Source organism: Hemitrygon akajei, chromosome 24, assembly GCF_048418815.1.
Source record: "Hemitrygon akajei chromosome 24, sHemAka1.3, whole genome shotgun sequence".
NCBI classification, from domain to species: domain Eukaryota; kingdom Metazoa; phylum Chordata; class Chondrichthyes; order Myliobatiformes; family Dasyatidae; genus Hemitrygon; species Hemitrygon akajei.
The window spans coordinates 21,767,458-21,790,760 of NC_133147.1; the positions used below are offsets into that span (position 1 = coordinate 21,767,458).

The following is a 23,303-nucleotide window of genomic DNA, read 5'->3' on the forward strand; positions in this document are numbered from 1 at the left end:
AGCAGAGGAATTAAAGAAGTTACCTGATCGAGGACAAGGGACGCTGGGGCTATGCACACTGAGCAGATGAGGATGTGGTTATTGATTTCGTGGTTTGCTTTTTCTTAAGCAAATTATGCAGAAGGTAAATGTTTAAGCTGCAGTGATCCCTCTACATAATCATTATGATATGTCAATTGAATCCTCGGGGATTAAATGCTCAGTGATGCAAGATTTAACAGATTCTGCCGTCAACCATCGCTACAGCGGGCACCATCACATCGTTTCCTGTGAGTTACTTGTGTACATGCAGATTATCACTGGGTCGTCTCAGACAGATGAGGAAAACGCAGAACTTTGGACAGCAGATAAGAATGTTTTTGTTAGATTACAACACTCACTGCGGTCAGAGTAACTCATTGTTTGACCGTTGGGACCTACACTCTACACGTATCTTACTGCCAACGACCCGTCAGAATTTTATCAATCGCCAGCAGAACACAATCCACTCGCAGACTCTGGAACTGATAAACAAGACGTCGTTTCCTCTTCACTACAATGCGGCAAGAATTCAGACTAATTGCAACGTGCAAGGGAATGGTGCTTGGCCTGTGGGCCGTATACGTGCTGCTTGGTCTGGTTGTGACCTCGCGAACTCTCCACACGTTCAATTAAGTAGTTCCACCCGGCTGCATGCCTGAGTTTCAGTGGAAAGAAGAGATGAAGGAAATCAAACGAGCGTGCCATGAATTGAATGAATTATTCTGTGAAGCTCAGCAGAAATCTCCATCCAAACCTGGCTTAGAGGAGCGAGACTCCCATGTTTCAGTTGTGTGTGTGTGAGTGAGATAGATAGATAGATAGATAGATAGATAGATAGATAGATAGATAGATAGATAGATAGATAGATAGACAGATAGATAGAGATAGAGATAAAGATAGATAGATAGATAGAGAGAGAGAGAGAGAGAGAGAGAGAGAGAGAGAGAGAGAGAGAGAGAGAGAGAGAGAGAGAGAGAGGAGAGAGAGAGAGAGAGAGGGAGAGAGAGACCACGGCCACAGAGAAAGTGAAGTGAAAAGCTTGCTTTGCAGCGAAAAGGCATGGACACGATGGACCGAATGGCCTCAGTTTTGTTCTTCAACAATTCTATGATATCATTTTATGTATCGTTGCAAGGTGGTGAGTGGGAAGGTGACCACACAGTGGTTGGATTAATCGCGTGTTGATGTAATCTTGCAGTTGAGATGTACAGTATAAAACGGGTGCTTTGGCCCTCCATACCTGTACCAACATTCTTGTCGATCTACAGTAATCCCACTTGCTCATCTAATCTACTGCGATTTAACTGTTTAGGAGTTCTAACGAAATGCCCATTTAAACCCAAGAACTGTGCCTAATTCTGCCAACTTCACAAGCAGCGCAATCCCGATGCAAACAATGCCTCTGCAAAACACAAACGTTGGTACCCTTCAATGCCACCTCTTCATAACTTAATCCAAATGCCCTCTTGTTCTTTTCCCTGCCGTAGGAGAATAGTTTTGGCTATCTACCAAATCTCTGCCTGTCGTAATATTTTATACTTTCCTCTGGCATCTCTCAGCTTCACTCGCTACAGACGATACAGCCTCACCTAGAACCAAAATCCCAAGATCATGGGAACGTCTCAGGGAGTCCCCTCTGCGCTCCCTCCAGCACAATAGCATCCTGAGCAGTGGATGTACGTGATAACAGCGGAAAACCTGAGAATGTGTCGGAATGACGGGAAGTTACGGGAAGAGAAAGAGTGCTGTTAGTAAAGAGTGCTGGAAGGTCATTCTAATATCAAATCCAACACAATATTGGCAAACCGATTGATTTAGCCAAACCACAGTTTGTTACGCATGAGCGGAGTAGGAGCAGTATAATGCAGCATTTTTATTGAATCATGTTATTCTTGGTACATACTGAGAGCTTACTGTTTAGGTGCTACAACCCCGGCCTGCCGAGACGACAACATACGCATTCGAAAGGTCGCTTGAACAAAGAGAGCCCAAATGGATTCGATGCCATATTGAATGACCGCATGCATAACTGTCGTTCTCTTCGAAGCGATACAATGTAGTTCATATTTGTTGGTTGGAGAGTGGAGAAGAGTTGAAGGAGACGAGTTACTACAGATGCCGGAAATACACATAATGTGCTGGAGGAGCTCAGCATTTCAGGAACATGTATGGATGGGAATAACCTTCTTCAGAATTTGAACGATAGAAGTAACATTAGAGCAACGCATAGGAAATTAAGCTACTCAACCGATAAATGTGTAAGCATTCAATGTTGCCTTCTATGTACAAATGCACACGAGCAGGCCACGGAACCAAACATTTTGATTAGTGTTCGCTTTTGCTGTTTGCCTTGTGCCATTATCAACGTCATCATCCCATAATATAACTATTAAACGTAGATCGAAGATAAGAAGAGTTACAATCTATATAGCCAGAGAGAGAGAGAGAGAGAGAGAGAGAGAGAGAGGAGAGAGAGAGAGAGAGAGAGAGAGAGAGAGAGAGAGAGAGAGGAGAGAGAGAGAGAGAGAGAGAGAACACAGAAGAAAGGCACACGGATTCTGAGTCTGCAATCAAAGACCAGTTCATGTTAATCTTACATGGGCCCCACAGTTTTAATTTTCCTGGCAATCTTATAAGCCCCCTCTCCACACACATAGAAACATAGAAAATAGGTGCAGGAGTATTACATCCGGCCCTTCAAACCTGCACCGCCATTCAGTATGATCATGGCTAATCATCCAACTCAGAACCCTGTACCTCCTCTCTCTCCATACTCCCTGATCCCTTTAGCCACAAGGGCCATATCTAACTTCCTCTTAAATATAGCCAATGAACTGGCCTCAACTGTTCCTTGTGGCAGACAATTCCACAGATTCACCACTCTCTGTGTGAAGAAGTTTTTCCTCATCTCGGTCCTAAAAGGCTTCCCCTTTATCCTTAAACTGTGACCCCTCGTTCTGGACTTCCCCAACATCAGAAACAATCTTCCTGCATCTAGCCTGTCCAATTCCTTTAGAATTTTATACATTTCAATAAGATCCTCCACTCAATCTTCTAAATTCCAGTGAGTATAAGCCTAGTCGATCCAGTCTTTCGTCATATGAAAGTCCTGCCATCCCAGGAATCAATCTGGTGAACCTTCTTTGTACTCCCTCTATGGCAAGAATGTCTTTCCTCAGATTAGGGGACCAAAACTGCACACAATACTCTAGGTGCAGTCTCACCAAGGCCTTGTACAACTGCAGTAGAACCTCCCTGCTCCTGTACTCAAATCCTTTTGCTATGAATGCTAACATACCATTTGCCTTTTTCACCACCTGCTGTACCTGCATGCCCACCTTCAATGACTGGTGTACAATGACACCCAGGTCTCGTTGCATCTCCCCTTTTCCTAATCGGCCACCATTCAGATAATAATCTCTTTTCCTTTTCTTGCAACCAAAGTGGATAACCTCACATTTATCCACATTAATTTGCATCTGCCATGAATTTGCCCACTCACCTAACCTATCCTGCATCCTCTTAGCATTCTCCTCACAGCTAACATCGCCGCCCAGCTTCGTGTCATCCGCAAACTTGGAGATGCTGCATTTAATTCCCTCATCTAAATCATTAATATATATTGTAAACAACTGGGGTCCCAGCACTGAGCCTTGCAGTAACCCACTAGTCACTGCCTGCCATTCTGAAAAGGTCCCGTTTACTTCCACTCTTTGCTTCCTGTCTACCAACCAATTCTCTATCCACATCAATACCATACCCCCAATACCATGTGCTTTAAGTTTGCACACTAATCTCCTGTGTGGGACCTTGTCAAAAGCCTTTTGAAAATCTAAATATACCACATCCACTGGCTCTCCCCTATCCACTCTACTAGTTACATCTTCAAAAAATTCTATAAGAGTTGTCAGACATGATTTTCCTTTCACAAATCCATGCTGACTTTGTCCGATGATTTCACCTCTTTCCAAATGTACTGTTGTCACATCTTTGATAACCGACTCTAGCATTTTCCTCACCACCAATGTCAGAATAACCGGTCTATAATTTGCTGGTTTTTCTCTCCCTCCTTTTTTAAAAAGTGGGGTTACATTAGCCACCCTCCAATCCTCAGGAACTAATCCAGAATCTAAGGGGTTTTGAAAAATTATTACTAATGCATCCACTATTTCTTGGGATACTTCCTTAAGCACTCTGGGATGCAGACCATCTGGCCCTGGGGATTTATCTGCCTTTAATCCCTTCAATTTACCTAACACCACTTCACTACTAACATGTATTTCCCTCAGTTCCTCCATCTCAGTAGACCCTCGGTCCCTTACTATTTCCGGAAGATTATTTATGTCCTCCTTAGTGAAGACAGAACCAAAGTAGTTATTCAATTGGTCTGCCATGTCCTTGTTCCCTATGATCAATTCACCTGTTTCTGACTGTAAGGGACCTACATTTGTCTTGACCAATCTTTTTCTTTTCACATACCTGTAAAAGCTTTTACAGCTTTTACACCATCATGATCTCCCCAGATTTTATTGCTCAGTTACAAGCAGATACATAGTGGCAATGGACAGTGCATAAACGATCTACCAAACCCCAAATCGAGTGTGGGTAGAGCGTAGGACAGCCGAAGGAAGCTGTTTTAGGGAGCCTAATTTACTGAAACAATATTCTGAAATTAGGTTCCTGCATTGATCATTGTTGGACAACAATATCCACTCTCTTCCACTGCCACCAACTTCCGTGAAGCTTGCTTCCAAGCTAAATATTAGTTAACTGTAAGGGTATCTGTGCTGAGCCTCAATTCCCAGTTGTCTTTCCATGAGTTACCACATACCAGTACTTGCATGTGCTAGTTATGAATAGCCAAATTAATGGAACCTGATCTTCGTGAAGTTCCTGGTGTAGCGTCGTATACTAATACCTTAACTGGTTTCTCTTTCCACAAATGCTGCTCCAGATCACTGTACCTACATTGTTATTTATTTTTGTGAAATGCAGAGGACCCATCCTAAATTAGCATGACAGGCATGTATAGCTCTGGAGTACCATTTTACCTTGGTGTTAGGTGGACCGCTATTCAGTTCCTTAGAACAGTTAGAATTGAAATGAACAATTTTAAAAAACAAATAAAATATTTGAAATTAAAATTAAGTTATTAAAATACCTATACTCGATCATGTTTCTTTTTACTTAGATACGAAACTATGGAATCAGGAAGCCGGACTTAAACAAGAAGGCAGCCAGAACTGTTTTGATGTTCCTTCAGCTCCTTTCCTATAGCCTTGTCATTGTTTGTTCATTATTTATCAGATTATCCACTCCATAATTTACTGTTCTTCCTTCTTCCTGTTTGATCAATTAGAACAGTGGAGATGTCAGACAGGATCGTAGAATGCTCCATTTGCCCAATGTGGCAAAACATGGAGACCTTCAGTGTCCCTGATGACTGCAACTGCGAGAAGTACATCAAGCTGCGGCTTCTAAAACTCCGCATTAAGTATTTGGTGATGAAACTGGATGAACTTTGGATCATTTGGGAGGCAGAGGGGTGATAGACAGGGTATATAGAAAGGTAGCTATGCCCAAGGTTCAGGACACAGGAAACTGTATGACAGTCAGGAAGGGTAAACGAGTTAAACAGCCAGTGTAGAGGAAAGTGCAGGTCTCTGTTGGTGAGTCTGACTCTGTGACTCACAAGGAAAAAAGGGAGAAGAGGCGAGCTGTGGTGCAAGGGGATTCATTAGTTAGGAAAACTGAAAGGAGATTCTGTGTACCAGGACGAGATTATCTAGAGAATGCAACACAAGTGCGTTCAACATTTCCTTATAGCCAACACCATCTAAAGTGAGATATAAGAAATATACTGGTTAACCTCTTCTGCGCCGTTTCTGGTGCTTTCACATTATGGTTGTTCATCTCATCGTGTTCCTCATGAGTATATCTGACATCCCAAAAGCAGTCTTTTGTAGAACAGGGCTTGGTCACCGACTCAGTGCACCCACCGAAAAGCTAATATCAAATTCAAACTTCAACGCTATAATAAAGATATTGATTTATTTTATTTGGACTCTGTTATGCAATAAAACTTTTACCCAAATACATAGTCATCCACCCGTCTATTGGTATGCATTATTCATTTGGGTTGACCAATGGTCTACCCAAAAAGAATACAATCGGACTGACAGAAGAAAAATATAATTGTCTCAGAAAAACACATGTCCTTAAAAATAGCACTAACTCACAAATTACATTCGGCAACTTATTCGGAAAAGTGAGATCATGCGGAAGTATACATCGCTTTTTTGCTCTCAAAAATTGTGATATCATTTGCAGACGAATACATGAAATGATTGTATGTTGGCAAGCAACATTCTCAACTATTGTTCAGCTCCTTCATCTGGTATTCTTAGATGGCAGAATAACTGCTTAAAGTACACATACTACCAAAATACAATTGTGAAGATGATAATAAGTACTTAGATGCTAAATTCAACAAATCTCACCCATTGTCGTCATGGGTAAGTGCAGAGTGGTTCTGGAGTAAGTGAAGGGCTTCAAATTAATGTAGCATCTGGAGGTGGACTTTTGCATTGATGGGAATTTGCAGGTTAAATTATGAATGAGAGGATCATTGAAAATTGACATTGGTTTCACATTGTAAAATCAAATTTTGTTAAGAGCTTTCAGCATAAGGGATTCTGAAGATGCTGGGAATCCAGAGTGGCATACTGAAAATCCTGGGGGAACGCAGCAGGAGGGCAGCATCTATGGAAAGTAATAGAGTGAAAACCTGTCTGAATCTCTTACCCAATGTCAGCAAAACTAAGACCAAAGAGCTGATTATTTTCTTTAGGAGAAGGATAATAGAGGTCCATGAGCCAGTGCTTACGGGAGGATCAGAGGTGGAGGGGTTCCTGGGCCCAGCAAGTACGGCAGCGCACCTACTTCCTTAAGAGTTTGCGAAGATCCGGCGTGACATCGAAAACTTTGACAAACTTCTAAAGGTGCGTAGATGAGAGCATATTGAGTGTAGTTGAGTATGGAAGCACTTGTGCCCTTGAATGGAAAATCCTGGAAAATGTAAGAGATAGGGTCTAGCCCATCACGGAAAAACCTTCCCCACCACTGAATCCTTATCCGCAAAGCTTTGTAGCAGGAAAGCAGCATCCATCATCAGAGATCCTCACCAGCCGGGATACATTCTCTTCATGCTGCTGCTATTAGGAAGAAGGCACAGGAGCCTAAGGGCTCACACCACCAGGTTCAGGAACGGTTATTATTCCTTAAGTATCAGGCTCCTGAACCAAAGTCGTTCAGTAGATTAGAAGGTTTATGGGAAGCAGTCTTTTATCTTGGGTGGGTGAAATTAGAAACACCAGTTCTGAGTGGCTGGTGGAGTCAGGGTCTGTCCACAACTTTTTAGAAGTATTTGGATGAGGCCTATAATCGCCAGGCCAGATAAATCCCTTTGACGAGTGTTGGTGAGCGGAATTAGAATACAGTTCAACCTGCAGATAATCGAACAAGTGGCTGGATTTTGCTTTTTAAGTCTATTCTTGATGAGTATGTATGCTTATGGAAGTCAGCTTAGTCAGTTGAAGACTCAGAATAAAATCTCTTTCTGATGATTAGCAGAGATTTAGCCGTCACAAGCAATATCTTTATATGTATCTCAGGACATCATCGTGTTGTTTCGCTGTTTTATTTACCATATTGCCTTGTGGTGTAGATGCATTATGTTCAGCCGACGAAGCTTTTCTGGGGCAATATTGTCTACTTCCCCCCCCCCCCTTACTTTTTCGCTGTAACCTATTTAGCACACAATCGCATTAATTACGTCCAGTGTGGAAATTAATAGTATAGTTTGCATGCATTTGGGAAATGTCAGGGAACCGGAGTTGCCAGAGGAAATCAAGTTGGCAATAGGATGGATGTGGAGATTCCACACGCAGGCAGGTGCAGAGGTTGTGATCGAATCCAGATCACTGGCTTTTTAAGACAGTGTTATAGTAAATGCGCTACCTCTTCTCTCTGTTGAGCAAATATCTACTCAACGTGCGAGTTATCTCACTTAGCTTGCAATGAACTTTTCCCTTTCTGGAAAGAGGGTCAAATTGTTTGGAAGCTGATAACAGTTGAGCTTGGCATTGGTTGGCCTGAAGGCTTGCTACGCTGTTTATTTGTATGTTGTGCAGCTGATCGTATCAATATAGAGGACAATGTGACCATAAGACATAAAAGGACAATTAAGCCATTCAGCCCATCGCGTTTACTGTTTCATTCCATCATGGCTAATTTACTTTCGCTCTCAACTAAATTCTCCTCTAACCTTTGATGCCCTTAACGATGAAGAACCCATAAACCACCGCTTTAAATATACCCAATGCTTGGAAACAGTGGACAATAAGACAATAATTCTGCATAGGAGCAGAATTAGGCTATTCCTTCCAGGGAATCTACTCTCATGGAATGGGTTATGGCTGATTTATTATTCCCTATAAACCCATTTCTTTTCATTTCTCCCTCGTAAGTTTTAACAATTTAACTCTTCTTTAAATATATATGAATGATTCCATTGCATTGTTTGCAACTACTGTGAATGCCTGCAGGAAATGAATGCCAGAGTGGTGACATACACATACGTTGGAAATGAATGCATTTGAAAATCTGAACTGTGATGAGGAAATGCCCCTTTATTCTGAGGCTGTGCCCTCTGGTTATCAGCTCTCCCACTACCAGAAGCTTCCTGTCTGTCCAATCTTATCCAGCTTTAGAGCGGGATTGCTAGGTCTTCAGGAATTTGCAACTGAATGCGAGGCTGCCTCTGATAAATGAGATATCCCATTAACAGCTTTCTTTGTTATTCAACAGGGACAGGAGTAGGGGTGTATCTTTAAAGTAAAAGCCTTTGCACTTGTGCTGTTCTCTGTCGAATTCTGAAGGCCTGGTCCGAGAGAGAAGAACACACAGTTCTTACTTTATAGAGCAGTACTTTGATGGATATTTTAACAGAGCGTCTTGCAAACCATCGTGTATCAATGCCCACTGAGAGCGGTCATGAAGTCAGTGATGATCCACGTATCATGCAGCTGGAAAAACACAGCTCGTCAACGAAATGGGATTCTCTGGTATTCACTACCAACGGATGTAATAGATTTTGAATCACATGGACGACTTAAAGAAGAGGTAAATGGCTTGGCTTTAAGATAGGCATATTGGAGACCATGGAGAATTGATACAGAGGAGGAGGTGAGGCCCGGAAGAGTATTTTCATGTTCAAGACTGGTTTGAAGAGCACGCTGCTACTGGTTTGTCATGTTCTTATTCTTCAATATCAACCCGATATTTCAAAATATCAACGATAATCGCAGTTAACATTTGACTTCTGAAGATGAGGAGCAGAGACGTATATAATAGTTGACATTCACCGCCACAATACATTGCCTCAACTTAGTTTACTTTTTGCTTACGGGCTACGGTGAAGGTTTACCCTACGGCGACGAGTGACTACTCTCTAAAGGTTATGAAATAAGGCTTCGCATGGAGACCTGGGTGGGTCTGCGTGCCGTTCAAAAACTCTGTGCTCTGGTTGGTGCAATAGGCATTTTCACCTTCTTGTTCTCTTGGGGTTTCCAGATCCTGGAACAGAAATGGTTAAAACACTTTAGTTCCAGTGAATAGGACCTTTCTCTTTCTGTGTAATCCAAGCGCGCTCACATACAGCCAGACATGCATGCACAACTCTACAAAGGTTGAAAGGGGCTGGAGGGATATATGTCACAGTCCCATACATAGGCAGAAACACATACATGCATATACATAAGCACAAATGCACATAAACACATACTCACAAACACACCACAGCCACAAACATTTGAAGTAGCGAGTGACCTTGCAGGTCGGTAGCCACAGGAAAATTGTAAGTCTAGTCGTGATTAAGTTATTCTCTGAACTAGCAAGTGTGACAGCGACGTCTTGCAGGGCGAGCGTCTTTTGAAAACGGCAAGGCTCATCCGGAGTGTGTCTCATTTGAGACAATAAAAAGAAATAATTTGTAACCAGAGCAGCCTTGTTGGAATGGGGATGTGTTAAGGTTATCCGGCTTTGGCTCAACAAGCTTTGGCGAGACCAGGATGGGCAGGCCGGCGAAGGATCTAAGTAAGTTTTTTTGTCTATTAGTACATAGGGCTTCTGAGAATGTTAATGGCATGTTCATTTTATGAGATTTAGGATCTTTGGGAGACCTTAGATCTCCCTGATAACTACATCTGCAGGAAGTGCACCGATTTGCAGCTCCTCAGAGACAGTGTTAAGGAACTGGGGCTGCAGCTCGATGACCTTCAACTTATACAGGGGAATGGGAAAGTGGGAAGGGGAATAGGAGCTACAGGGAGGTAGTCATCACTAAGGTGCAGGATACAGTTTCCCGAGTGACTGTCAGGAGAGGGCAAGGGAATAAGCAAGTAGTGCAGAGTACCCTTGGGGCTGTTCCTGTCCAAAATAAGCATCCTACTTTGGAGAAGGATAAGGGTGAAATGGGAAGAAGCCACGGCGAGCTGGTCTCTGGCACCGTGTATGACTCTGTGGCTCACAAGGAGATGGAAGAGAAGATGAGTGTAGTATTGACAGGGAATTTTATAGTCAGGGCAGCAGATGGGTGTCTCGGTGAATGTGACAAAGAGACACGGAAGGTATTTTGCTTCCCAGATGGCATGGTCAGGGATGTCTCAGATAGACCCACATCATTCAAAAGGGGGTTTGTAAACAGCCAGAGGTCGTATTACATACAGCATTTGTACCAACGATATAGGTAGGAAATGAAAGGAGGTCCCAAAGATAGAATATAGGGATTTAGGTAGAAGGTTGCAATGCACGACCTCCTGGGCAGCAATCTCTCGCCAGTTGCGCCAGTGAGGGCGACCATGAGACGGGTTGGGAGATGAATGCCTGGCTGAGGCTTGATTTCAGAGTTCTGGATCTGAAATGTTCGGGATCTCTTCTGGGGAGGGTATAACCTGCACAGAAAGGAATGGTTAAACCTGAATCCGAACGGGATCAATATCGTTGCGGACAGGTTTGTTAGAGCTGTTCAGGAGGGTTTAAACTAATGTGACAGAGGGATGAGAAACGGAATGACATGGTTGAGAATGGGACAGTTGGTATATAATTAGAAGTTGAGTAAAGGGAGAATGTAAGGAAGGACAGGCAGATGATGGGGAAAATTGCCTGTTGTCAGTGGAATGAGTTGAAGCGTAACATGGGGGAAAAACTGAAAAGGGTGATGAATATAGAACTGGAGGCGTTATATTTGAATGCACCAGTGGACAAAATAAGGTAGATGATCGTACAGCACAATTAAAGGTTAGATGGTGTGACATTCTGGGCACCATTGAGTCTTAGATGAATAAGGATTATAATTGGGAGCTTCATACACACGGATACACATTGTAGCGAAATGACAGGCAGTTATGCAGGGTGCTTTGCATGGCTGTGTTGGTAAAAATAAATAAAATCCTTATAAAGAGGAGTCATAGGGCTGGAAAATCTATAAAGCTTGGAGAGCGCGTTAAGAAACTACAAGAGTAAGAAGGCACACACGCACACACACACACACACACACAAACACACGCAGACACAAACGTGCGCGTAGGCACGTATATACACACATTCACACAGACACATACAATCAAGCACAAACAAAAACTCACTCAGAAGCATAACACAGGTATAAAGAAAAACATACAGACACACACACGCACACACACACACACACATACACGCATTCATGCAGATGCAACATGCACAGATGTTAGCTCTCACATATAGATATATGGACACACGGGCAGAGACAGAGAAACGCACGTCCATTTGCTAGCGACATTACGGATTCACAACGGGACCTCTGTAGGAGAAGGATACATATCCATTCAATGTGGAGTTGAGGCCCAGCTTCTTCTGTATGTATAACATTTTTAAGGCTGTGTACTTTGATTCCAGTTTTGTGGCAAACCGAATTGCCAGAATAATGATTAAATGATTATATTTTCCTCTCCTCTTGCACTTATTTTGACACATTAGTCTAACGACGGAGCGCAGTGAATGGAGATGCTCCCTCCCAGCTTGAAAACGAGGAGTGCACAGTGCATTTTGCAACTAGTCATTGAGCCAGCAATCCAGATGGTGTCAGATTGGCTCAGCACGTTGAGTACAACGCGGACCTAATGTTTCCTCTGCCTGAGAGGTATTTCTGTCTTTGAAAGCTCCGATCAATACAGATGCGATATCCCAAATCACTCATAAATTTAAAAAAAATCAAGGAGATACTTACACGTGAAAACCTAAATGAACGCCTGCTGCTCACTCGATCTGTAGGGAAAAAGTCATGCAGATAAAATATTAAGGATAACTTAACAGTTTTTTTCCTTAATATTCTATGCCTTGGAGTAATCGAATAAGTCTACAATGTTTAATGATCTATCGGAAAAAATAATTGAGCAATGCCAGTTAATAATATCACGATGGATCGGAAACCACCGAGATATCTTAGAATCATCAGTAGCTTGAGATGGCTTAAAATTATAGATACGTAGCGTGTAAAATTACTTTGAAAGTCTGAGACTAGTGTCATATCACAATTGGCTTGACAGCAGGTATGTCCTGTTCCTTCCAACTTTGAGCCAGTGATTAAAAACAGCAATATGTGGACCTGGGCAGAGAAGGCAAATTGAACCAGATGCTGCAATCTGAAGCACAAGAAGAAGAAAATAATAACCACTTGGAAGATCCGATCAGGTCAGGTAGCATCTGTGGAAGGAAATGGGCAGTCGATGTTTCGGGTCGAGATCCTTCTTCTGCACTGAAATAACAGAGCGGAGGTAGCAAGTAAAAAATGTGGGGTGGGGGCATGAGCTGGCAAGCGATAGCTGGATTCAGGTGAGGAGGGGAATATTGACAAATGGTGTCAGATTGGCTGGACTTTTGCATAGCAGGGGCATTAAAGATTATGGAAAGGGGCCGGTGCGCGGAGCTGAGCGCACGTCAAGATCAGCCATGAATTTATTGAATGGCAGAGCAGGACCGACGCGCCAAACGGCTTACTGCTGCTCCCACTCGTAATGTTCTTATCAGCGAGTGAATAATGAAAGACTGAACATCAAAGGATAGCCTTTTGCAACTATACAAAACCAAATTTATTTCGCCCAGCTCCTTTTCTTTTCTAGTAGTTCAAATTGGTCATCGTAAATCAGACCAATCACTTGGAACACGTCCAGTTGGGAGTGAGGGTTGTAATATAAATATTTGGGAAATGTGCACATCGGTCTATAAATCACATACAATTATCTCACTCATTGAAACAATTATAAGCACTTAAATTAACTCTGATATATTCCCGCTGCAGATGGATATTATCTTTGAGGAAGTTATTATCTTCCCTTTCAGTGGAAGGTGCAGATTGTGGATTACCAAATACCAAAAACACCACAATGATGCATTTCATGATAATTAACTGATACCGTATACGATCAGTGGTAACCCATTAATATTTGGCAGACGAAGCGATTCAAGTTGCAGAGTTCTTGAATTCCGAACTTAAACAGATTTCACTTATTATCTACTCTTCCTATATTAAATCTCTTTTATACTTAACATTCAGTGGCAGTATTTACAGACACGATCCCGCTGAGTCAGTGCCTTTTTTTCCTGTTTGTGTACGACATTTCAGCCTTAGCTGAATTCTGAATTCTCACTGAATTCTGGGGCATTGGCACCCTCTAACAATCTGTTAATTTACACGCTGTAAACTAAAAGTTCGCTGGTGTATTATTTATGAGAAGTGTTCAACTGAACAATGATTTTCTTCATAGATAACCGTAAAAACACAAAAGAAATTGTCTCTTTTCTATGGATTTTTAAAGTTAAAGACCGATGCAATGAACACTAGTTCCGTTCTGTAAAAACAACTTAAGTATTAAACAACTTTTTTTCCTGGTTTTACTTCCTAGATTATTGACTGTCATAATAGTACAAGCTAGTTGGTTGTTCAGACAGATTTATGAGATCACTGTTGTTGGTTACCATTGTATACTGAGCAAATATCCCATGTAACAAGTAATATAAAAATAATGAGAAATTCCTCACCAAAGGGGCCGTCCTGTCTTCTTTAAGTGGAAGTTTGAATTGACTGTTTGTAATAATTGAGAGCACCAACTTAAGCACCTAATCCAATAGTGCCTATTTGACATTAACGTTAATCAGTTTTTGGTAGCTTAAGGGGTACGAATGGGGACAAACTCCTGCCACCTATTAAATGCTCCCCATGGTGTGCGCCTCAAATAGCCTTCGAACTGAAGAGACTGGGGAAGAGGAAGTTAGCTCCCAATTAGAGAAAGCTTGTAGATAGTGCGAGAGGGTGAATAGGCAGGTGATAGAGAAGGGACACGCTTAGACCGAAGGCTTGACATGTGTCTATTTTAATGCAGGGAGTGCTGTGAACAAAGCGGATGAGCTTAGAGCATGGATCAGTACTTGGAGATATGATATGGTCATTTTTACAGAGACTTGGATGGCTCAGGGACAGGTTTGGTTACTTAAAGTGCTGTGTTTTAGATGTTTCAGAAAGGTCAGGACGGAGGCAAAAGAGGTGGGGGCATGGCACTGTTGATCAGAGATAGTGTCACAGCTGCAGAAAAGTTGGACGACATGGAGGTATTGTCTACGGAGTCTCTGTGGGTGGAGGTTAGGAACAGGAAGGCCGCCTAATAGTAACAGGGATATCGAGGAGCAGATAGGTAAACAGATCCTGGAAAGGTGTAATAATAACAGAGTGTCGTAAGGGGAGATTTTAATTTCCCAATTATTGATTGGCATCTCCCTAGAGCGAGGTGTTTAGATAGGGTGGAGTTTGTTAGGTGTGCTCAGGAAGGTTTTTTGACACAGTATGTAGATACGCCTACAAGAGGAGAGGCTGTAATTGATTTGGTTTTGGGAAATGAACCAGGTAATGTGTCAGATCACTCAGTGGGACAGCATTTTGGAGATAGTGATCATAATTCTATCCCCTTTACAATAGCATTTGAGAGAGATAGGAACGGACAAGTTGGAGAAGCGTTAATTGGAGTAAGAGGATCTATGAGGCTATCAGGCAGGAAATTGGAGGCTTAAATTGGAAACAGTTGTTCTCAGGGAAAGTACGGAAGAAATGCAGCAAACATTCAGGGGATATTTGTGTAGAGCTCTGTATAGGTACATTCCAATGAGACAGGGAAGTTATGGTAGGGTATAGGAACTGTGGTGTACAGAGGCTGTAATAAATCTAGTCGTGAAGAAAAGAAAAGCTTACAACAGGATCAGAGAGCTAGGTAATGTTAGAGATCTAGAAGATTATAAGGCTACTAGGAAGGAGCTTATGAAGGAAATTAGGAGAGTCAGAAGGGGCCATGAGAAGACGTTGGCATGCAGACCAAGGCATTCTATAAGTATGTGAAGAGCAAGAGGATAAGATGTGAAAGAATAGAACCTATCAAATGTGACAGTGGCAAAGGGTGTATGGAACTGGAGGAAATAGGTAGGTACTAAATGAATACTTTACTTCAGTATTCACTATGGAAAAGGATCTTAATGATTGTAGATAGATAGATAGATAGATAGATAGATAGATAGATAGATAGATAGATAGATAGATAGATAGATAGATAGATAGATAGATACTTTATTCATCCCCATGGGGAAATTCAACTTTTTTCCAATGTCCCATACACTTGTTGTAGCAAAACTAATTACATACAATACTTAACTCAGTAAAAAAAATATGATATGCATCTAAATCACCATCTCAAAAAGCATTAATAATAGCTTTAAAAAGTTCTTAAGTCCTGGCGGTAGAATTGTAAAGCCTAATGGCATTGGGGAGTATTGACCTCTTCATCCTGTCTGAGGAGCATTGCATCGATAGTAACCTGTCGCTGAAACTGCTTCTCTGTCTCTGGATGGTGCTATGTAGAGGATGTTCAGAGTTATCCATAATTGACCGTAGCCTACTCAGCGCCCTTCGCTCAGCTACCGATGTTAAACTCTCCAGTACTTTGCCCACGACAGAGCCCGCCTTCCTTACCAGCTTATTAAGACGTGAGGCGTCCCTCTTCTTAATGCTTCCTCCCCAACACGCCACCACAAAGAAGAGGGCGCTCTCCACAACTGACCTATAGAACATCTTCAGCATCTCACTACAGACATTGAATGACGCCAACCTTCTTAGGAAGTACATTCGACTCTGTGCCTTCCTGCACAAGGCATCTGTGTTGGCAGTCCAGTCTAGCTTCTTGTCTAACTGTACTCCCAGATACTTGTAGGTCTTAACCTGCTCCACACATTCTCCATTAATGATCACTGGCTCCATATGAGGCCTAGATCTCCTAAAGTCCACCACCATCTCCTTGGTCTTGGTGATATTGAGACGCAGGTAGTTTGAGTTGCACCATATCACAAAGTCCTGTATCAGTTTCCTATACTCCTCCTCCTGTCCATTTCTGACACACCCCACTATGGCCGTGTCATCAGCAAACTTCTGCACATGGCAGGACTCTGAGTTATATTGGAAGTCTGATGTGTACAGGGTGAACAGGACTGGAGAGAGTACGGTTCCCTGCGGCGCCCCTGTGCTGCTGACCACCGTGTCAGACCTACAGTCTCCCAACCACACATACTGAGGTCTATCTGTCAAGTAGTCCACTATCCAATCCACCATGTGAGAGTCTACTCCCATCTCCGTTAGTTTGTGCCTTAAGATCTTGGGTTGGATGGTGTTAAAGGCACTAGAGAAGTCAAGGAATGTAATCCTCACAGCACAACTGACCCCCTCTAGGTGAGAGAGTGATTTGTGCAGCAAATACGTGATAGCATCCTCCACTCCCACCTTCTCCTTATACGCAAACTGAAGAGGATCCTGGGCGTGCCTGGTTTGTGGCCTCAGATTCTGTATTATCAGCCGCTCCATGGTCTTCATCACGTGCGACGTCAAGGCAACAGGTCTGAAGTCATTCAACTCCTTTGGTTGTGGTTTCTTCGGTACCGGGACAATACAGGATGTTTTCCACTGTCTGGGTACTCTTCTCTGCTCCAGGCTCATGTTGAAGATGCGCTGTAGTGGTTCTCCCAGCTCAGTCGCACAGGCCCTCAGTAATCGTGGGGAAACTCCATCCGGTCCAGCCGCCTTGCTGGTACAGATCTTCCTCAGTTGACCTTCCACCTGTGCAGCCGTAATCCTGGGCATGGGCAAGGTCTCCTGTGAGTGGCTATTTTCCTGTGAGGGAAGTAAGCCTGGTGTGGATTTCTGCGGTGAGGATGAGATTGAGCTGTCGAACCTGTTGAAGAAGTTGTTCAGCTGGTTCGCTTTCTCCACATCTCCACTTATGTTCGTCCTCCGCTTTGCACCGCATCCGGTGATGATCTTCATCCCATCCCACACCTCCTTCATGCTTTTTTTCTGCAGCTTTTGTTCTAGCTTCCTCCTATACTGCTCCTTTGCCCTCCTTATCTGTACTCTGCGTTCCTTCTGAACTCTTTTAAGCTCCAACCGATCACCATCTTTAAAGGCCCTCTTCTTCTGGTTTAGGAGGCCTTTGATGTGTCTAGTGATCCAGGGCTTATTATTGGGATAGCAGCGAACAGTTCTAACAGGGACAACTGCATCCACACAAAAGTTAATATAGTTGTAGTGATGACTTGCAGCAGACTGAAAAGCTTGAGCATCCAGATATTAAGAAAAAGGATGTGCTGGAGCTTTTGGAAGGCATCAAGTTGGATAATTCGCCGGGAACGGACGAAATATATCCCAGGCTACTGTGGAAAGTGAGGGAAGAGATTGTTGAGCCTCTGGTGATGATCTTTGCATCATCAATGGGGACGGGAGACTTTCTTGAGGATTGGAGGGTTGCAGATGTTGTTCCTTTATTCAAGAAATGGAGTAGAGATAGCCCAGGACATTATAGACCAGTGAGTCTTACCTCGATGGTTGGTGAGTTGATGGAGAAGATCCTGAGAGGCAGGATTTATGAACATTTGGAGAGGTATAATATGATTAGGAGTAGTCAGCATAGCTTTGTAAAGGGCAGGTCGTGGCTTATGAGCCTAATTGAATTTTTTGAGGATGTTACTAAACATATTGATGAAGGAAGAGCAGTAGATGTAGTGTAAATGGATTTCAGCAAAGCATTTAATAAGGTACCTCATGCAATGCTTATTGGGAGAGTAAGGAGGCATGGGATCCAAAGGGACATTGCTTTGTGGATCCAGAACTGGCTTGCCCAGAGAAGCCAGAGTGTGGTTGTAGACGGGTCATACTCTGCAAAGAGTTCAGTCAAAGGTGCAGTGCCTCAGGGATCTGTTCTGGAACCCCTACTCTTCGTGATTTTTATAAATGATCTAGATGAGGAAGTGGAGGGATGGGTTAGTAAGTTTGCTGCTGACACTAAGGTTGGAGGTGTTATGGATAGTGTGGAGGGCTGTCAGAGGTTACAGCAGAATATTGATAGAATGCAAAACAGGACTGAGAAGCGACAGATGGAGTTCAACCCAGATAAGTGTGAAGTGGTTCATTTTGGTAGGTCAAATATGATCGCAGATTATAGTATTAATGGTAAGCCTCTTGGCAGTGTGGAGGATCAGAGGGATCTTAAACTCTGAGTCCAAAGGGTGCTGAAAGCAGCTGTGCAGGTTGACTCTGTGGTTAAGAAGGCGTATGGTGGATTGGCCTTCATCAATCATGGAATTGAACTTAGGAGCCGAGAGGTAATGTTGCAACTATGTAGGAACCTGGTCAGACATCATTTGAAGTATTGTGCTCAGTTTTGGTCGCCTCACTACAGGAAGGATGGGGAAGCCATAGAAAGGGTGCAGATGAGATTAAAAAGGATATTGCCTGGATTGGGGAGCATTCCTTATGAGAATAGTTTGAGTGAACTCGGCTTTTTCTCCTTGGAGCGAAGGAGGATGACAGTTAACCAGGTAGAGGTGTACAAGATGATGAGAGGCATTAATGATGTGGATAGTCAGAGTCTTTTTCCCAGGGTTAAAATGGTTGACATAAGAGGACACAGGTTTAAGGTGCTGTGGTGCAGGTACAGTGGAGTAGTCAGGGTTAAGTTTTTTACTCAGAGAGTGGTGAGTGCATGGAATGTGTTGCCAGCAACAGTGGTGGAGTCGGATACGATAAGGTCCTTTAAGAGGTTTTTAGATAGGTACATGGAGCTTAGTAAAATAGAGGGCTAGAGATAAGCCCAGTAATTTCTAAGGTTGGGACGTGTTCATCACAACTTTATGGGCCGAAGGACTTGTATTGTGCTGTAGGTTTTCTATGTTTATATGTTTCTATGTAACTAAGTCCAGTTCCTGGCCTTCACGTGTGGCCTAGCTACTACGCCCAGCGGAACCTTTTATACCTAAAGGAAAAGGGATAAAGGCAGGTTTCTGGCGCCTTGAAACCAGTCACTTCAGGAAAGTTGGGCCCATCAGCGTGGTTGGCAGCTCATCTAGAAGAAGGACCACCCTGATCTGAAACCTCAGTTACCTTGCGGCTATATCCGCACATGGGGAAGAAGTCGGGAGTAAATCCCAAGGGGAAAATAGGGAGTTGGATTCCATAAGGCAGTGCCACATTGAGTTCAATGCCTACAGAGAGCCCCTGCGAAGCTGCTTATACCACACTCTATTGGTCTCAGCTGTTCCTTTGGGTTCACCAGATGCGAAGAGAGGGAACTTGCTACATGGGCAACAGGTTGCTCTCCATATTGTACTGCCCAGTCTTGTGTATCTAGACAGCTAGGACTCAGTGTGCAAGTTCAACTCTGACCGACGGAGGCCTCAGAAGCAGCAGTAATCACTCTAGAATACAAGCCATACTGACTCAAAATACGTTGAAGTAGCACTTTGTTGTAGGATAATATTATAGCTTATTATTAGCTTCCAGGAGTGTGAATGGAAGCGGATTCGACTGCGGTGTACCGAAGGCTTTTAGATAGACTTACAGATGTACAGGAGGTGTAGTTATATGCACCATGTGCAGGCAAAGGTGGGTACTTTAATTTCGCATCGCACCATGCACAGGCATCGTGGGCCATATGTCATGTTACAGTGCTACGTGACATTGATCTATGTAAACTTCTAAATTTCCTAGATTTTGTACATTAAAGACCTTGCACGTAATGGTAGATTCCATTTGACATCTTTCACATTTCGACCTCCTGTTCCCACGAACTTTCTGTAAAATATCTTTCTTTTATCAGCAATTTCAATTCATCCGCCAGCAATCTCCTTATAGTCAGGTGTCTCAATTCGACAGCAGAATTACACTTCCGAATTCTCCTATATAGTAGTGTTCTGGTGAATTCTTATTCTTATTCTACTCTCTATACCAGCTATCTTGCTGACAAAGGTGTAATGTCTGGTGAATAAAATCGATGATCTCAGAGCTCGGGTGCCGAATCAGAGGGACATTAGGAACACGTGTATCCTTTGTTTCACGGAATCCTGGTTAACCACTTCCATGCCGATGCAACGATTCAGATCGAGGGGTTTACTGTATACCGTCAGGGTACATTTATAGTCTCTGGAAAGCAGAGGTGAAGGAGTATGCTTCATGATCAACTCTTCTTGCTGCACAAATATAACAGTGCTGTCCCAATTCTGCTCAGCATACCTGGAATATCTAGCAGTTACGTGCCTTTTTTTTTACTTACCAAGCGTGTTTTCCGGGTCATTGTGGTAGCAGTATACATTCCACCTCAGGACAATGCCAATCAAGCTTTAGATTATCTGAGAAATGGGATAAACATGCACGAAACAGCACTCCCTAATGCCTTCACCATCGTTTTGGGAGACTTTAACCAGGCCAGTCTGAAAAATATTACTAACCAATTACCATCAACAAATCACTTGGAATACCAGAGCAAACAAAACACTGGACCAATGCTACACCACCATCGAGAATGCATACCGCGCTCTTCACACCCTCACTTCGGGAAATCTGATCCCCTAGCTGTACTTCTACTCCCTGAGTATAGGCAGAGACTGAAGACTGCAGCACCAGCAGTGAGGACCAAGAAGGTAAGGACAAGGGAAACACAGGAGCGTCTAAAGGACTGCTTTGAATTGGTGGACTGGACTCTATTCAGGGATTGATCTTCGAATCAGGATTAGTATCTGCAGTTGTTACCGACTTCATTAAAACCTGAGGAAGAGTGTGTGCCTACAAAGCCTTACTGTGCATTTCCAAACCAAAAGCCGCGGATGAACCAGGAGGTACGTCGTCTGCTGAAGGCTGGATAGAAACAAAGAAACATGCAAAACCTACAGCACAATACAGGCCCTTCAGCCACAAGGTTGTGCCAAACATGTCCCTATCCTAGAAATTATAAGGGTTTACCTATAGCCTCTATTTTTCTAAGCTCCATGTATCTATCCAAAAGTCTCTTAAAAGGCCCTATTGTATCAGACTCCACCACATTTGCCAGCAACCCATTCCACGCACTCACCACTCTCTGAGTAAAAAACTTACCCCTGACATTTCCTCTGTACCTACTCCCAAGCGCCTTAAACCTGTGTCCTCTTGTGGCAACCATTTCAGCCCTGGGAAAAAAGCCTCTGACTATCCACACGATCGATGCCTCTCATCATCTTATACACCTCTATCAGGTCACCTCTCATCCTACGTCGCTCCAAGGAGAAAAGGCCGAGTTGATCCAACCTATCCTCATAAGACATGCTTCCCAATCCAGGCAATATCCTTGCAAATCTCCTCAGCAGCCTTTCTATGGCCTCCACATCCTTCCTGAGGCGACCAAAACTGAGCAGAATACTCCAAGTGGGGTCTGATCAGGGACCTACATAGCTGCAACATTACCTCTCGGCTCCTAAATTCAATTCCACGATTAATGAAGGCCAATATACTATACGCCTTCTTAACCACAGAGTCAACCTGCGCAGCTGCTTTGAGCATCCTATGGACTCGGAGCCCAAGATCCCTCTGATCCTCCACAGTACCAAGAGTCTTACCACTAATACTATATTCTGCCATCATATTTGACCTACCAAAATGAACCACTTCACACTTATCTGGGTTGAACTCCATCTGCCACTTCTCAGCCCTGTTTTGCATCCTATCAATGTCCCGCTGTAACCTCTGGCAGCCCTCCAGATTATCCACAACACCTTCAACCTTAGTGTAATCAGCAAACTTACTAACCCATCCCTCCACTTCCTCGTCCAGGTCATTTATAAAAATTACGAAGAGTAAGGATCCGAGAACAGTTCCCTGAGACACTCCACTGGTGACCGACCTCCATGCAGAATATGAACCATCTACAACCACTCTTTGCCTTCTGTGGGCGAGCCAGTTCTCGATCCAGAAAGCCAATGTCCCTTCTGATCCAATGCCACCTTACTTTCTCAATAAGCCTTGCATGGGGTACCTTATCAAATGCCTTTCTGAAATCCATATACACTACATCTACTGATCTTCCTTCATCAATATGTTTAGTCACATCCTCAAAAACTTCAATCAGGCTGGCAAAGCACAAGCTTCCCTTGACAAAGCCGTGTTAATCATATTATATTCAAGATCTGTGGCATTCAAGTCTGGCGACCTAGGCCTGTACCAGGAAATCAGGTATGATTTGCCTAGGGCTATTTCAAGGGCGAAGAGACAATTTCGAACGAGATTGGAGGTGACATCGAATGCACGGCAACTCTAGCAGGGTTTGCAAGACATTACTTCCTACGAAGTGAAACCAAATAGCATGAATAGCAGTGATGCTTCACTACCAGATGAAAACGCCTTCTATGCCAGCTTTGAAAGAGAGAACACGACTATAGCTGTGAAGATTCCTGCAGCACCTGATGACCTTGTGATCTCAGTCTCAGCGGCTGATGATAGGCTGTCTTTAAAGAGAGTGAATCCTCGCAAGGCGGAATGTTCCAATGGAGTGCCCGGTAAGTGTCTGAAAACTCGTCCCAACGAACTAACGTGTGCGTTCAAGGACATTTTCCAATTCTCACTGCTAAGAGTGGAAGTTCCTATTTACTTCAAAAAGTCAACAATTATACCAGTGCCTAACAAGAATAATGTGATCTGCCTTAATGACTATCACCCGGTAACAGGCATATCGACAGTGATTAAATACTTCGAGAGGTTGGTCATGACTAGACTGAACTCCTGCCTCAGCAAAGTCCTGGACGCATTGAAATTTGCCTATCGTCACAATAGGTCATCGGCAGACGCAGTGTCAATGGCT

General features: G+C 43.2%; 1 protein-coding gene across 2 annotated transcripts in view; it reads right to left on the reverse strand.

The window, feature by feature from the left end:
* Positions 1–6,058: 6,058 nt before the first annotated feature.
* The window catches only part of LOC140715951 (uncharacterized), a 50,144-nt gene continuing 32,899 nt past the window's right edge, over positions 6,059–23,303 (reverse strand). For both annotated transcript variants that reach the window (XM_073028550.1, XM_073028549.1), the window contains exons 8-9: positions 12,347–12,384; positions 6,059–9,657 (exon numbers count right to left, since the gene is read on the reverse strand). In XM_073028550.1, coding sequence (XP_072884651.1) covers positions 9,526–9,657; positions 12,347–12,384 — 170 coding nt within the window. In that variant the 3' untranslated portion in view covers positions 6,059–9,525. The remainder of the gene's footprint in view (positions 9,658–12,346; positions 12,385–23,303) is intronic.